Raw genomic sequence first — 17,405 nt, 5'->3', positions numbered from 1 at the left:
CTCATTTCCCGTGGTCCTGGAGCTCCATCTGTTGGTTTTAGCTATAAAGTACAGGAAAGACTGGTAACTTAAAGTTTTGATATTCTGCTGCCGCCGTTTTTTTCCTCCTTTTGATTCAGAGATCCGAAATACTTTCTCATGTTTTCAAAATAGAGTTAAGATACCGAAGGGAGTGCTTAATTCAACGGTCATCATTTAACTAGAAAGGTTTTGGCTGCGTTATTTTGCGTTCAAGTTTTAGACTTTTTAGAAATAAAGTTATTTTGCGTTCAAGTTTTAGACTTTTTAGAAATAAAGTATCTCCCAGAACTGAATCATAGAAAGCACAAAAGAGGTTTGTTTAAAATACAATTTGTGCAGAAAAGGGGCAATGAAAAAAGAAGCCCTCCAAGAATATGAATGAGGAAGGGCTGCGGAGGTAGACAGGGGATAGGAGGAGAATGGAAAGAAATGGAGTGAAGAGACATTACAAAATATGCCAAAGTCCAAAGGTCATTCTAGTTTAAGTAGAGACTAGCTGATAGCTGTTAATTACCCCGTAGGAGAAGGATGCTTCTTGACCACGGCCCATGATCTTATGCTAGGTACGACTCGTGTGTGTGTGTGTGTGTGTGTGTGTGTGTGTGTGTGTGTGTGTTGTCTTTTGATCCAAGAACAAGATCAGGCCTGAGGATATAAGAAGTAGACTAAGGACGCAGTATCTTAATATGTAAGGTATGAATAGTGAAGCAACATTTATGTTGCGTTTTATAGTTTATACGATAGTCCATTCAGTTCCTACAAAAACTCTAAATCTGGAATTTAGTCTCATTTTGCAGATGAGAAAACTGAAGCTCCTGGAGTTTTAATTGACTTTCTTAAGACTCGTTAGTGGAAGTTGGGATTTAAATCCAGGTCATCTGACTTTGAATAGCATACTCTTCTTGGTTCTGTACCTCCTCTCTGTTAACAGCAAAGAAGATTTGGGTCTAAGCTTTGTTGCATTTTTTGTGCTGCTCCTGCCACTTGTCTGTGCACACTCATGTGTCCATCAACATTCACTTGTTCAGCGAGGACTGAACAACATCAGAATATATCATATTTAACAATTATTATTTAATATTTGCTATGTGCAAGGTACAGTGCTTGACAGGTTATTTTTTTCTTGATTAAATCTTTTTTTTGCTTGCTGGTTTTTGCAGAGTCAAAGGATGGCTTACAAAGAGCTCCCCAGTCTGGCCCTAACTTCCTCTTCTGCTTCCCATCCCTGTGTCCTCCAGGTTTAAGGAACATACTTTTTTCTTCCAGTTTTATTGAAGTATAAGTGACATACAGCACTGTATAATTATAAGGTGTACAACGTAAGGATTTGACTTACATCATGAAGTGATTATCACAATAAGTTGAGGGGATGTCCATCATCTTATATGGGTAGAAAATTAAAGAAATAGAAAAAATTTTTTTTCCTGTGTTGAGAGCTCTTAGGATTAACTCTTAACAATGCATATGTAACATACAGCAGTGTTAATTATACTAATCATTTGTTTATCATAATAATTTATGTTATCATATGGTTTATTACATGCCAAGTATGTACTTATCTTAATACTAGAAATTTGTACGTTTTGACTGCCACCTACTGAATGGGAGAAGATATTTGCAAAGAATATATCCTATAAGGGTTAATATCCAAAATATACAAACAACTCAACATCAAAAAACAACAGTCTAGTTAAAAAATGGACAGAGGATCTGAATAGACCTTTTTCCAAGGGAAGACATACAGATGGCCAATAGGCATGTGAAAAAGATGCTCAGCATCACTAATCATCAGGGAAATGCAAGTCTGAACCACAATGAGATACCATTCTCATACCTGTTAGAATAGCTATTATCAAAAAGGCAACAAATAACAAGTGCTGGATAGGCTGTGGAGAAAAGGGAACCCTCCTGCACTGGTGGTGGGAATGTAAATTGACGCAGCCACCATGGAGAACAGTATGGAGGGTCCTCAAAAAATTAAAAATAGAGCTACCATATGATCCAACAATATCACTCCTAGGATTTATCTGAAGAAAACAAAAACACTAATTAGAAAAGATATATGCATCCCTGTGTTCATTGTAGCACTATTTACAGTAGCCAAGATATGGGAGCAACCTGAGTGCCCATCAATAGATGAATGGATAATGAAGATAATAGGTACATACAGTGGACTCCTACTCAGCCATAAAATAATGATGAAATCTTGTCATTTGTGATAACAAGGATGGACCTAGAGGGTGCTATGCTAAGTGAAATAAGAGAAGGACAAGTGCCACATGATTTCACTTGTATGTAGAATCTAAAAAAACAAATGAACGAACATATCACAACATAAACAGAGTTATAGATAGAGAACAAGCAGGTGTTTGCCAAAGGGGACAGAAGTAGGTGAGGGAGACTAAGCGGTACAAACTTCCAGTTGCAAAATAAATGAGTCACAAGTTTGAAATGTACAGTGTGGGGAATATAGTCAATAGCAATGTAATGTCTTTATATGATGACTTATCATAACTAGACTAACCGTGGTGATCATTTCAAAATGTATAGAAACATCAAAGCACTATGTTGTATAACAGGAACTAACAAAGTGTTGTGGGACAATTATATTTCAAAAACAAACAAACTCATGGCAAAAGAGATCAGATTTGTGGTTACCAGAGGCGGGATTGAGGGGAATTGGATGAAGGCAGTCAAAAGATATCGATTCTCGATAAGTTGACATAAACACTGATCCTACTATTGAGCTTATAGTCAAATAAGGAAAATTATGTCTGTGCATGAAGAGCTGTAATGCAATGTAGAGTGAGTGTTGCTGATGACGTACTAAAGAGGTAAGAAATGAGGACAAACAGAAGGTTTGAGGGAGGAGGGACTTGTGATTTGTGTCTTGAAGGGTGGGGATTTGGACTTGTTGAGAGTATTCTAAGTGGATGTAGAAAAATCTGAAGGTGAGACATAATAGGGAAAGCGGTGGGTATGTTAATTTCATTGGAGCGTATGAAGGGAATAGAGCTGGAACAGAGATACCAGGTATCAGAGGATATTGATTTATGGCTCCCCTTCAACAAACATCAAATATACTGCGATACTATCCTATTCGAATGTCTTGAAATTTGTAATGAGCCAGATTGTTGATTAATGCTGTTCTTTTTGTTTTTGATAGTGGGATATTTGGCTCAATTACCAAGAGGTATTCACTTGACCCAAGATTCAATGAAAATAGTGGGATCACCAAATTTTCCAGGTATTAATAAATAGATTTTCAGTAATTGTAAGAAAGTAATTGGCAGTTGTTTAAATTTTATCAATCTTTTGCAAAAGGCTAGTGTTCCCCACTTATCCTAGTTTCCTATGGCCCTATTCCTCTATGGATATGGATTAAAGTTGTTTCCACAGAGTTAGATTCATATAGTTTAATTCTGTTTGCTGTAACTTCTTAAGTATGCAAAAAATAATTATTTCTAAAAGCTATCTAATTAAAGTTGTCTACAGTGTTTTTGCTTGTTATTGTATAATAATTAAACATAATATTAAATGTATGCAGTTCTTTTTTTTTAAAGCACTTTTTTAAAACATTAATTAATTAATTTTTGGCTCCATTGGGTCTTCGTTGCTGCACGTGGGCTTTCTCTAGTTGGGGTGAGAAGGGGCTACTCTTTGTTGTGGTGCATGGGCTTTTCATTATGGTGGCTTCCCTTGTGGAGCACGGGCTCTAGGCACACGGCCTTCAGTAGTTGTGGCACACGGGCTCAGTAGTTGTGGCTTCTAGAGCGCAGGCTCAGTAGTTGTGGCACACAGGCTTAGTTGCTCCGTGGCATGTGGGATCTTCCTGGACCAGGGATCCCTGCATTGGCAGGCAGACTCCCAAGCACTACGCCACCAGGGAAGTCCACATATGCAGTTCTTATGCTAAAACATTTTTTAAATGGGATCTGTATATCATAAAGATTTTGGGTTAATAAGATTTTGCAGTAGTAACGTGAGGCATAGCATCTACAACTCTTTATATATTTTTTAATTGAGGTAAATTCACATGCTTTAAAATTCCTCCTGTAAAGTATACATTCGAGTAGTTTTTAGTATATTGACCAGGTTCTGAAACCATCAGCACTGTGTAATTCCATAACATTTTCATCACTCTAAAAGGAAACATTGTACCCATTAAGCAATCACACTCCAGCCCCTGGAAACCACTAATCTATTTTCTGTCTCCATAAATTTGTCCATTCCGGACATTTCATATAAGTGGAATCATATACTATGTGGTGTTTTGTGTGTGGCTTCTTTCACTTTGTATGATGTTTTCAAGGTTCATTTATGTTACAGAATGTATCATTCATTTTTATGGCTGAATAATATTCCATTGAATGGATATACTACAATTGTGTATCCATCAATTGATGGATATTTAGGAAGTTTCCACTTTTTAGCTATTTTGAAAAGTGCTGTTATGAACATTTCTGGACAAGTTTCTGTGTGAACATATGTTTTCAGTATACCTAGGAGTAAAATTGCTGGGATATATGGTGACTCTATGTTTAACATTTTGAGGAACTGCCAAACAATTTTTCAAAGAACCTGAACTATTGTACTTTGACACCAGAAATTTGAGGATTCAAATTTCCCAACATCCATATTAACATTTATTATTGTCCATCTTTTAAAATTTTAGCCATCCTAGTGTATGTGAAGTGGATTCTCATTGTGCTTTTTATTTGCATTTCCCTAATGGCTAGTGATGTGGTACCTCTTTTCATATGTTTATTGACCATTTGGATGTCTTCTTTACAGAAATGCCTGTTCAAGTCCTTTACCCAATTTTTAATTTGGCTGTCTTTTATATTACTGAGATGGAAGAGTTTTTTTTTTTTTTTAAATATGTTCTGGATACTAGACCCTTATCAGATGTTGGATTTGCAAATATTTTCTTCTAATCTATGGATTGTGCTTTCATTTCTTGATAGTGTTCTTTAAAGCACACATTTTAAACTCTGATAAAGTCTGATTTCTATTTTTTCTTTTGTACTGGTGCTTTAGGAGTCATGTATCAGAAGTGATTGCTTAATCAGCAGCCACAAAGTGTTACTCCTACATTTTCTTGAAAGAATTTCATAGTTTTAGTGCTTATATTTAGATCTTTGATCCATTTTGAATTAATTTTTGCGTATGGTATACAGTAGGGATCAAAATTCATTCTTTTGCATGTGGATATCCACTTGTTCCAGCATCATTTGTTTAAGAAACTTTTCCTTCTCTATTGAATGTCTCGGTGCTCTTGTTGAAGAGCAGTTTGCCATAGATGAATGAGTTTTTTTTTTTATGGACTCTAAATTCTATTCCTTTGATATATATGTCTTTCCTTACGCTAGTACCACACTGTCTTGATTGCTGTTGCTTTATAATAAGTTTTGAAATTATCAAGTGTGAGTACTTCACATTTGCTCTTTTTCAAGATTGTTTTGGCTATTCTGGGTCCTTTGAAATTTTGTGTTATTCTAGAATCAGCTTTGGCAATTTTTGGAATAAAAGCCCATTGGGATTTTTATAGGGATTGCATTGAATCTGTTGATCAATCTTGGGAGTATTACCACCTTAACACTCTACAGTCTTGCAATTCATAAACATGGAATGTCTTTTCATTTATTTAGGTGTTCTTTATTCCTTCAGTGATGCTTTACAGTTTTCAGTGTATGAGTCTTCTTGTACTACTTTTGTTAAATGTATCCCTAAATATTTTATTCTTTTTGATGCTACTGTAAATAGAATGTTTTTATCAATTTAATGTTTGGATTGCTCATTGCTACTGTATAGAAATACAGTTGAGATTTGCAGATGGGTATTGTATCCTGTCATCTTGCCGAATCATTTATAGCTCTAATTTTTTAAATGGGGGATAGGGGGAATTATTCCTTAAAATTTCCTGTATATAATATCATGTCATCTGCAAATGGAGGTAGTTTTATTTCTTCTTTTACAATCTGCCTATTTTTCCTTGCTAGTTGCTCCAGGTAGAACCTCCAGTTCAATACTGATGTTAACAGATATCTTTGTTTTGTTCCTGACCTTGGGGGCCTGGGAAAGATTTCAGTTTTTGCTATTAAGTTAGCTGTGAATTTTTGTAGATGCCCTTTATCAGATTAAGAGAGTTCCTTCTGTTCCGAGTTTGTTGAGTGCTTTTATTGTGAAAGGGTATTGGATTTTGTCAAATGATTTTTCTGTGTATATTGAGAGGATCAGTGGGTTTTGTCCATTATTCTATTGATATGATAAGGTATTACATTGATTGATTTTTGTATTTTGAACTAGCCTTGCATTTCTGGAATGAATCTGAGTTGATTATGATGTATAATCCTTTTTCATGTTGCTGGATTTGGTTGCTAGTATTTTGAAGATTATCATGTACATATTCATAAGGAAAAGTGGTCTGTAGATTTCTCGTGTAGTCTTTGTCTGATTTTGGTTTTAGGGCAATAGTGGCTTCATAAAATGAGTTGGAGTGTGTTCCCTCCTCTTCTATTTTTTTGGACGTTTGTGAAGTATTGTTAATTCTACTTGTTTGGTAGTATTCACAAGTGAATTCAACTGGTGCTGAGCTTTTCCTTGTGGGAAGTTTTTTTATTATTCAATCACTTTACTTGTTTTAGGTCTATTCAGACTTTCTATTTCATTATGGTTTCTGATGAGAAGTAAGCTAATTTTATTGAAGACCATATTATGTAATGAGTTGCTTCTGTCTTGCTGCTTTCAAGATTCTTTGTTTCTGGGTTTTCACAGTTGATTATGATGTGCCTAAGGTGTGGATCTCTTTGAATGTACCCTAGTTTGAGTTCATTGGGCTTGTTTGATGTGTGGATTTATGTTTTTCATCAATTTTGGGAAGTTTTTGCTATTATTCCTTCAAATATTCTTTCTGGCTCTTTCTCTCCACTCTTCCATGGGAGTTTTATGCATATACTGGCATGCCTGATGGTTTCCCAAAGGTCTCTGAGTACTGTTGATTTATCTTCACGTATCTTTCTATTTTTTTTTTTCTCAGATTGGATAAATCCCACATTGATGTAACGTAAAGTTTGCTGATTCTTTCTTCTGTCTGTTGAGATCTGCTATTGATTTTTAACTGTGAATTTTCATTTGTTATTGTACTTTTTAATCTGGAATTTCTCTTTGGATCTTTTTTTATAATTTCTATCCCTTTATTGATAGTTTCTATATGGAGAGATATCGTTTTCATACTTTTTTAGTCCTTTAGGCATGATGTTCTTTGATCATATTTAAAATAACTGATTTGAAGTCTTTGTCCAGTAATTCCAAAATTTGACTTTCCTCAGGGACAGTTTCTATTGGTTGCTTTTTTTGCTGCCTGTGACTATACTTTCTTGGTTTTTTGCATGACTCATATTTTTGGTTGAAAACTGGAGTTTGAAGGGAATATTATGTAGTACTCTGGAAATCAGATTCTTCCCCCTTTCTAGGTATTTATGTAGTTGCTTTTTGTTGTACAGGCATACTCAGAGATATTGCAGGTTCAGTTACAGGCCATCACAATAAAGTGAGTATCACAATAAAGTAAGGCACATGAATTTTTTGGTTTCCCAGTGCCTATAAAAGTTATGTTTACATTATACTGCAGTCTATTAAGTGTGCAATAGCATTTGGTTAAAAACCAATATATGTACCTTAATTAAAAAATACTTTATTGCTAAAAATGCTAACCATCATCTGAAACTCAGGATTGCTACAAACCACTGATGGTAAAAAATGCAAAATCTGTGAGGTACAGTAAAGCAAAGTACAGTAGAATGAGGTATTCCTGTAGCATTTGTTTAGTGACTTTTCTGAACTAATTCTCTTTAAATTCTGTATTCCTTGTCATGTGTGGCCACTGAAGTCTTTGCTTAGTTAGCTTAGTTAGGCTAATGGTTCAACAGAGATTTCATTAAACACCTGAACCAGTTAGTCTCCTAATATTTTCTGAGAATCCTTGTGAGCTTGTCGTGGCTTACCTTAAACATTTAGCCAGGCAGTTGACAGCTCCACCATATCCTTCACTTTCTGCTGTACAGAGGCTCAATTTCAGCCAGAGGTGAGAACTTTAAGGCCTCTCATTCTTTACTGAGCATGCCCAGTCTTGGCCACGTGGCCTACTCTGTGCATGCACATGCCCTTCTATTTTCCTAGGAACGTGTCTGAAGTTTTCAAAGCTCCCATTGACATGTCATTACCCAGCGTTTCCTCTTAAGCTTTTGGTTAAGCTGATGTTTACTCCCACTGCTTCAGGCATTTACAAAGTTAAGTGGCAAGCTCTAGTTGTTTTTGACAAAGACTCTTGGGGAAAAGGCTTTTTACAGTGGGTGTGCTCCAAGCTAGGTCGTGTAAAGATAGCTTTGTGCATGGTGTCTTCCAGAACACTGCCAGAAAGGTGAAATAATGACAATTCTCTGGGAAGGAGGCACTGAAGTCCATCTAACCCCATCTGCCCCTCTAGTGGCTACCAGGCTGCTGGTTCTGATGGGAATACAGCAACTTAAAGTGCTACAAGCTCACTGTTTTTACCAGGTGTATTTGCTAGGGGTATGGTAAAAAATTACCACAGACCTGGCAGCTTAAACAACAGAAATGTGTTGTCTCACAGTTTTGGAGGATAGAAGTCCAATCATGGAGGCTTGGGTGGGTCCTTCTGAGGGCAGTAGGGCAAGGACCTGTTCCAGTTCTCCTTCCTTGGCTTGGAGATGGCCATCTTCTCCCTGTATCTCTTCACATTGTTTTCCTCTGTGTTTGTCTGTGTGTCCAAATTTCCCCTTTTTATAAGGACACCAGTCATATTGGATTTAGGCCTACCCTGATGCCCTCATGTTAACTTGGTTACTTCTATAAAAACTCTATCTCCAAATAAGTTCACTTTCTGGGGAACTGGGAATTAGAACTTAACCATATGACTTTAGGGAGAAGCATAATTCAGGCCATGACACCGAGATTCAGTTGTTTTTCCTGAGTACATTTTTCCTGGGTGCTGTAAGTCTTTGATTAATTTCCAGAGTTCTTAAAATGTTGATTCTAACAATATGCCATTTTCTTATTACCTTTATCAAGGGGATGATTTTTGGAGTTCTTTACTCTGCCATTTACACTGATATCACAACTTTTATCACAGCTTTTGTTTTAAAACTACAGCTTTTAAACCTAAATTATAAAAGTCATATATAACTAACTTCCCTTTTTATTGGATGTGCTTAAATTTATCCTTAAAATGAATTAACATTTCAGTTAAGGAAAACAACTGAATCTCAGTGTGATGGACTGAATCATCCTTCTCGCTAAAATCATACGTTTGAGTCCTAATCCTCAGTTCCCCAGAAAGTGAACTTATTTGGAGACAGCATCTTTATAGAAGTAATCAAGTTAAAAATGAGGTCATTAGGGTAGACCCAAATCCAATACGACTGGTGTCCTTATAAAAGAGCCAGTAAGTCGTGCTGAGGAATGGCACGTTAATACTATAAGCATTCCTTAAAAGTAGAAAAAAGAAGAAACGTTTAAACTGAGGTGAGTAGGAAATAAAATAAGAGGAGAAATTAATGAAAGAGACCAGAGAAGAATAATAGATTGAATGGAACCAAAAGCTGTCTTTGGAGCAATTAGTAGACAGAGTTTTGGTAATTGTTTCACAAGAGAATAATGAAAGTACAAAAATATTATGAATAAATTAAGATATGGTGAGATTTAAAAATCAGAATTTAGTATTCTGAATAATTTTATATAATAAACTTACAGTGAATAACTCTACTAAAATATAAGTTTCTAAAACAGACTTGATTAAATTACTTAGTAAACTAATAATTAAATTCTCCAGATTGTTAATCAGAAATTTGTTTTGCTACTTCCTCCCTTGCCAAAAAATAAGTACCTATAAGGCTATATAGTTTCCAAGGACAAAAACACTTTACACATTCTTTAGAGAAAATTTATGGAAGGAAATCTGTCTAATTCATTTTATGTGGCTATTATAATCTTAGATGCCTAACTTAGTAGTGCGAAACACTAAATAACAAATTTGTACTGAAATTGGAAAAAGACAAAGGATAACGTAAGAAAATTATATAGAGTTACATTTATGAATATAGGTGCAAGTGTCCCAGGAAAACAAATTACCAAGAATTGAGGGGAAGTTTCTTAACCTAAGTAAGGGTAGCAATCTAAAAGCTACATTCAATAAACATGATGTTGTATGGTTAAAGTTTAGAGACAGTTTCTTTAAAGTTAAGGAGAATTTTGATTCTCATAGAAACAATTTTTATTTTACTGGAACACAAAAATCTTAGTATATGGTTGATTAGTGAAGTGTTGCCATGGGATTACTGAGGAGTTTCTAGAAGCTTTTCTAAAAGCTTTCTTATGAGTAAGTGCAAAACAATTGAATCTTTAGTGTGTTCCTTTTGTATCTCCTAGAGAATACTATTTTTGCTTGTTTAATGAGCAGTGCTCTAAATTTTAAAGCAAAGTGGGAAAAATGCTTAATAATTAAAATCAATCAAAGCACATATTTGTGAATTTTTTAATCACATTACAATTTTAAAATTCAGTACACTGTGTTACATCATTGTGAGTAATGTATTGTTCCATAATCTAAACAAATTTATCTTGTCAGTTTCTTTCAGGTTTGGTGTCTTTGCAAAACAGATGAAGTATGGATATAGAATTATCTTAATACTTTGTAATTAAAATAATTTTATGACAACAAAGTAAGTTGGTATATAAACTCTGAATAAAAAGACTAATGCATAATGCTGAGATTAAGATACACTCGCACACGCAAATAAATTAAGTGTATGTTTTTGAAAGTTAGTTATATGGAATGCAATGAAATTTAGTTCTTACCAAGCAATAGCAATAATCCAAAGAAAACTTCTGAAAACATGTAACCCAGACTACAAAAATGTAAGCCATTATAGATCGTGAACGAACATAAAATATTATTGGAACATTTTAATATTTATTTTCAGTGAAAGTATATGTTATGCTCCATCAAAAGAGTCCACACATGTTATGTGTAACCCAACGACTGCGGAATTCTGAACTCATAGACCCATCATTCCAGTGGCATGGGCCGAAAGGAAAAATCATTTCAGGTGGGCTTCTGTTTCAGTTGTTATAATTAAAAATATGTATGAAATGTACTCAGAGCAAAAAGAATATTTGTATCTCATATACGCTCATGTATTAGCTCACTTCTTTTTCTTGCAATTTCTTTTTGGAGTTAGAATCTAACAATGTAGATGGCATGACCATTTTTTCCAGATCTTAATTTGAGATAGAGACACACTGGATGATTAAACTGGAGAATTCTCTAAGCGTCCATATTTCAAAAAAATTTCCTTTTTTATTGTAAAATTCATAAAATCATTTTGGTTACCTCAGTTAGACTTTTATTAGCAAAGTATGTATGAAGAAGCAAATATGATTCTGGCTTTTGTTAAAAATACAAATGAGCACTTTGAGCTCTAGGTTTAAAATTCTGGATTTGTTTGTTTTATACAGCCCCACATAGGGACAACTTGAGACTTTATTAGTAGTTACGATTTTATATTTTTTATCTTATATTTCACTCTGATTAAAATCCTGACCAGACAGTATGGATTATATTTGAATTTAACCTAAATATTAATATCCATTTTGAAAAACTGACTAAATTTAGCATTCAGTATTTTAGTATGAAAAACATGCTCTTAAATATACTGCGTGGTTTGGTGGCAGCTGTGTAATAATATGTTACTGATGCTGTGCTCACAAAAGAGGAAGTTTAGTACTTGGGCACTCATCCAGAGGAGAAGATGGACTTGAGCTACATCTGGATAGTAACCTTACAGTTTTCAGATTTTTGAGAAAACAAGGTCTTATTCTCATGAAGGTACATTTTACCACATAGAGATTACTATTGGTATGATTGATTTGGTCAACATTTTCTCCATTCAACTTCTTATTTTGTTATTTTGAAATGCCCATCTTACTTGTATTCTGATATCTCATTTGCTAAAAGCTGATTTGTTTTTGCAGTGTAGTTTAAAAAATATCAATTAGCTTAGCTGTTTTTGTTTTCAGCCTTGCTGAAAATTCGGATAATGAATTTTCATCCTAAATATCTGTTCAAGGAAGTACCTTTTGCATACCTTCTGTGCAAGTTTTTCTTTATTGCTCTATTCACCATGTTTTCTTTCTCTCTCTTTTCCTTCCCTCCCTCCCTTCCTCCCTCCTTCCCTCCGTTCCTTCCTTCCTTCTTCTCCTTTTTTTCCCTTATTGGTGTTTTGAGACAGTGCTTGTGGGTGAAAACCTACAGGTTTATTTTGTAGACCTGGATGGAGGAAAGCAGTATATTCATACAAAGACTCGCTGAAGAAACATTCATAAGAAATATTTATTTTTTAATATGTTTTAATTCATATTTTATATAGTTGAACAATCTAAGTTGTACATTGCCGTAATATTTATGTTGATTCTGAAATAGCTCAAGGTTTAAAGAGTTACTTCACTCTTTAGGTTAGCTGGTGTGTCTCCAAAGTGAATTACTCGGCTCTAGATGAGTGACTACCTGGTGGCTGCCATTGTGCCCAGCTTTGCAGGAGGTACGCAGAGCAGCGTGACCTCTGCCTGGCTGCAGTACTAGAGTGTAGGAGGGGGTCAGCAGAGGTCAGGGACAGAGGTCCTGAGAGGCTAGGCAGTTAATATAAATCAGCAAAGGGGGCCAGGAGTAAAGGTATCCAATATTGAAAATAAAATCAATTTTTATTTTTATTGCTTTCTAATAGCAAATAATATAACACAAGCATGTATATTAAATATATTTTACGTTCATTATTAAAACTCTGTGAGTTCAAAATAGAAGCATTTAAGTATTGATTTGTTGTGTTGTAATTTGTTACCCCTTTGATTTGAAAATTGAGATGTGAAACATGCTCTTCTCTGAGATGCCAGGCCAGATCTTGCAGCTTGTATTGCAAAGTATACTGTGTAAGTGAATTTTGAATCCTTTAACTAGAAGTGACATTTTATATTACTCACTTTCATAATGGAAAACAGATGTTCAAAAACGTAGCTGTTTCCAGGTAAGGATAAAATCATATAGATGCAAGGGCTTTGTATTTATAAAGACTATTCTCAGAAAGTTCTGGTATTCTGACAGCATGATTACAGTTGTGTTTTCAGTGCAGTGTCACGTCATAGTTCGCTGTCTGCCAGCTTTAAAGCTCAGTACTATCACTGTAATTGCAGAGACGTGGAAAATGTCTAATTCTATTAAAGCTTGAAAAACAGAGAAGCTTTTTGGACTCTAGGTTAAACTACACTGTACTTTTGTTATCTTTTTATGGATATTCCAAAGATAGTTCCCCTACAGTTGAACCAAAGAAACATGTAGTTATGTACTTGCGCCTCCCTTTGGAGAGAAGCATCCAGGTTGTTTAGATGGTTGTACAGTGTGGAGGCCAAGTCTTAGACTTGCTAGGCTCTCTTCCTCTCACCCCCACTGCCACCCTCTTCTGTCTCTCTTCCAACATTTTTGGTTTACGAAGGTAAAGCATTTATTGCAGCAAGCCCTGTATCTCTTACTTCAACCCTAATACCATTCTGATGAATTAGCTCTTTTTGGTGTGTGGACTTTCCCACTTTTTTAAATGTTCACACAAACCTGTATAACTGCGCGCACACACACACACACACACACACACACACACACACACACACACGTTGAGCTTTACCCTGTAACTGCATCCTTCTTATGTTTTTTAAAAAATGAGATCATAGATTATATCTTACTCTACCTTAATATTTTTATTATGAAGCATCTGATAAATACAAATCTGTATAACAGATATGTAAGTTATGAAGCGTAATAAAACAGACATCCTTGAGCTTGCTATAGAAGCCAAGATATACCATTATCATGACTGTTGAACCTTCTAATGTTGAAAAATCCCATTCTTCTGTCCCCAGCCCCTCTTAGGTAAACATTATCCTGAACTTTTACAATATTATTCCTTAGCTTTTCTTTATGCATTTACTATGTGTACGAATACACATGCACAAATACATACATATATCTATGTATGTGTGTATTCATACACATAGTAAATGCACATATTTAAATATATAAAAATATAGATATACATGTATGGATATATTCTGCAAGCATATTTTTACTTTAGTGTTTTTGTTCCGAATTTTATAAAAATAATCAACACGTATACTTTTATCATGTAGCAGATTCTGTTCTAAGCAGTTTACATATACTAATCATTTAAGTTTCACAACAGCTCTTTGCAGTAAGTACAGTCATTTTCTCCCTTTTATATGTGGACAGAGGCATTGAGAGAACAAGGTACTTTCCTGAAGTCAAGTGCCTTTGAAGTCTGGCTTCAGAGTTCACAGATAATAACCTAAATGAGGTAGGACTAGGATTTTCCCTTCTCACCGTTTTGTGACTTTTTGTAGTTTGTGTCTTTTAAGGAATTTGTCCAACTTAGATTTTTTTCAACTTGTCAAATTTATGTGCATAGTTTATGATAGTTTCTTGTTATCTTTTTGATATATGCAGGATCTCTATGATATGCTCTCGTTCACTCCTGGTATTGGATGTGTCTTTTCTCTTTCATTTTGGTCTCTCTTGGCTACAGGGTTAACAATTTTATCAGTCATTTCAAGGGACCAGCTTTTGAGTTATTTTTCTCTGGTATTTTTCTGTTTTCAGTTTCATTGATTTCTGACTTTATTATTTCCTTTCTGTTTGCTTTGGGTAAAGTTTGCTTATCTATTTCTTTTGCTGGTTGTAGAATTCTGGATTGGCAGTTTTTTTCTTTCAACATTCCAAAGATGGCATTCTGTATGCTTTTTGCTTGCGTAGTTTCTCGTGAGAAGGCTGCTATAAAATAGTCCTTATCCCTCTGTAGGCAGTGTGCCATATTTTTCTGATTAATTTCAAGATTTTTTCTTTCCGTTTCACTTTCAGTAATTTGAATACTAAATGCATTTTTTTTTTTGGTTATTTGTATTATTCTGCTTGGTGTTCTATAAGCTTCTTGGATCTGTAGTTTTGGTTTGCCAGTAATTTTTGAAAATTGTCGGCCATTATATCTTCCAGTATTTCTTCTGCTTCATCCTATCTCTCTGCTCCTTCTCAGATTTCTGTCACCCTTATGTAACTGTTTGAAATTGTTCCATAGCTCTTGGATTCATTCTTCTTGGTGTTGTTTTGCTTTTGTTGTCGTTGCTCTTTCTTTTCGGGTAAATTTCTTTTGATCTGTCTTCAAGTCATTGGTTCTTTTCTTAGCTGTGTCAAGCCTCTTTATGAGCTCATTGAAGGAAGACTTCATCTGTGTTACTGTGTTCTTTTTTTATTTTTTTGGTTTGGTTTTAGTTCTAACATTTCCATTTGATTATTTCTTATGGTTTCAGACTCTGCTGAAATCACCTATCTGATCTTGCATGCTTTCTACATTTTCCATTAAATTATTTAATACATTATTCATAGTTATTTTAAACTAACTGTCTGATACTTCTGACATCTGTGTCATTGCCTGGTATTTTGGAAATGTGCCATTTCTTACCCTTCTGTATGCTTCTTAATTTTTTAAGAACATCTTGAATAAGATAGTAAATATTGAGATAATTATTTTTTATCTTTGAGATGAACACTTTTTAAAATATTATTAAGCCTTTAATATTGGGAGTTTGTGTTAAACTAGTCAGGAATTGTCTGGCTTTGATATTGGTTATTGCTGTGGTTACTGAAAACTTATTTTTCTCCATTGTCTCATCTTTGGCTTTGGTTTCTCCTTTTTTGCTTTCTCTAGAGAGAATCTTTCTTGCAGCTTTCCTAGCTTGATTTCACTGCATTTTTGCTAGACTCTTATTAGTGATGGGCAGTTGGGAGAGAGGGGCAGTCTCTAGTGTTCTGATTCAGCATTAGTCTTTGGCAGGTGTGGTGTCACTGGATCTTGTGGGTGTGGCCTTTAGAAGTGCTTCAGCCTGTCTGCCGGCTTTAGTGTTGGCCTAGTACTTCTTGCTGACTTCCTCAAGAGTGAGGTTTTTTTCTTCCTGTTTCCTTCTCTAGTGGTAACATGTTTCCACAGTGCCCTCAGTGACCATTTTTGTTTCTTCTCCCTTGTCGGTTAAAGCATTGCTCCTCACCAGGAGGTAGGGGAAATGGGCAAGGGTGGAGTTTTGGCAGGGCTGCCGGCCCCCTCCTCTAGCCAGTACCCTGCGCCGGCCCCCTCCTCTAGCCAGTGCCCTGTGGGAATCTTGCTCAGGGTTCCCCTGATCTTCCTTTGAACACCCAAAGATTTTCATGAAGGTAAAAAGCCTGTAAGAGGGTGCAACTGCCTCTGCACTCCCCCTGCCCCCATCTGTGGTCCTCAGAGGCTTCACATGCTCACACGGGACAACACTTGGCTTTTAGCAATTTATTGAAAACTTTTAGCCAGATGTTCTTAGACCATTGAAGCAAATGCTTAGGTCTAGGTTCTGCCTGCAGGCCCTGTTCATTCCTGGTTTTCAGGGTTACTGGTTGCCCTACCTGCCTCATTTGTTTGATGGGTTCAAGAAAATTTGTTGGTTGACAGTTTGTCTGTCTTTTTCCTTATTGTTGTGTGATGTTGTTGCTCTTATAGTCACTCTCCATATCTGAGCAGAAACCAAAAGTATAAACCTGTTTTTAAAAATAAATTGTAATGAAATGGTGCTTAAATTTTGCCATGTAATTTTAGAGCTCTGAGGCACGTGCTTCTAGAAATCTAATCCAACTCTGAATTTTTAGATAATCAAGCTGAGTTCTAGAGAAAGAAGTCCTGACTTCAGTTTAATTATTTATTGACTGTCTGCTGTTGTATGAGTTCTTATATAGTATATAGTGATATGCCTTGGCATCCTGAAATTCCCATTTAAACTTAGTTTTGTAAAAGTCTGTTTGTTAAGTGGTATTTGTTAAGTGGGTTCTTCTCTTGGCTATGCAATCATCTGGGTATCTTTTCAAAGTGTGCTACTTTTAAATTTTTTTAAATAAGAAGGTAGCCAGAGAGTGTTTTCTTACAAATTGTATGATACTAGATTTTCTGGCTGTCATAATATTTAACATTGTAGTAGGCATTCAAATATATATTAATACACTTATTAATGCTTCTGGTTTGGGAAATTTTATTTCAAATTTTTGCCAGGGAATGCATGGCTTCATTGCTGACATGATATTCTAAAATTTCTTTACAGTTTGTGGGCACCTTTTATCATATTACTATGATGTATCTGTTTGTGTCTGCTGAAATATATGTATAGCAGATGCTTGAAAACCTCTTAATCTGTTCTAAAAAAGAGACAACATGTTATGATAAATATGTACTCTT

The 17,405-nt window shown here is 35.2% G+C and overlaps 1 protein-coding gene across 1 annotated transcript in view; it reads left to right on the top strand.

Annotated features, from left to right (window-relative positions):
* The window catches only part of ZPBP (zona pellucida binding protein), a 103,333-nt gene that overhangs the window by 432 nt on the left and 85,496 nt on the right, over positions 1 to 17,405 (top strand). The window contains exons 2-3 of the mRNA XM_065884128.1: positions 3,188 to 3,268; positions 11,025 to 11,150. Coding sequence (XP_065740200.1) covers positions 3,188 to 3,268; positions 11,025 to 11,150 — 207 coding nt within the window. The remainder of the gene's footprint in view (positions 1 to 3,187; positions 3,269 to 11,024; positions 11,151 to 17,405) is intronic.

The sequence above is a fragment of the Phocoena phocoena genome, chromosome 9 (assembly GCF_963924675.1).
Source record: "Phocoena phocoena chromosome 9, mPhoPho1.1, whole genome shotgun sequence".
Classification (NCBI taxonomy): Eukaryota; Metazoa; Chordata; class Mammalia; order Artiodactyla; family Phocoenidae; genus Phocoena; species Phocoena phocoena.
This window is presented reverse-complemented; position numbering and strand designations above follow the sequence as displayed.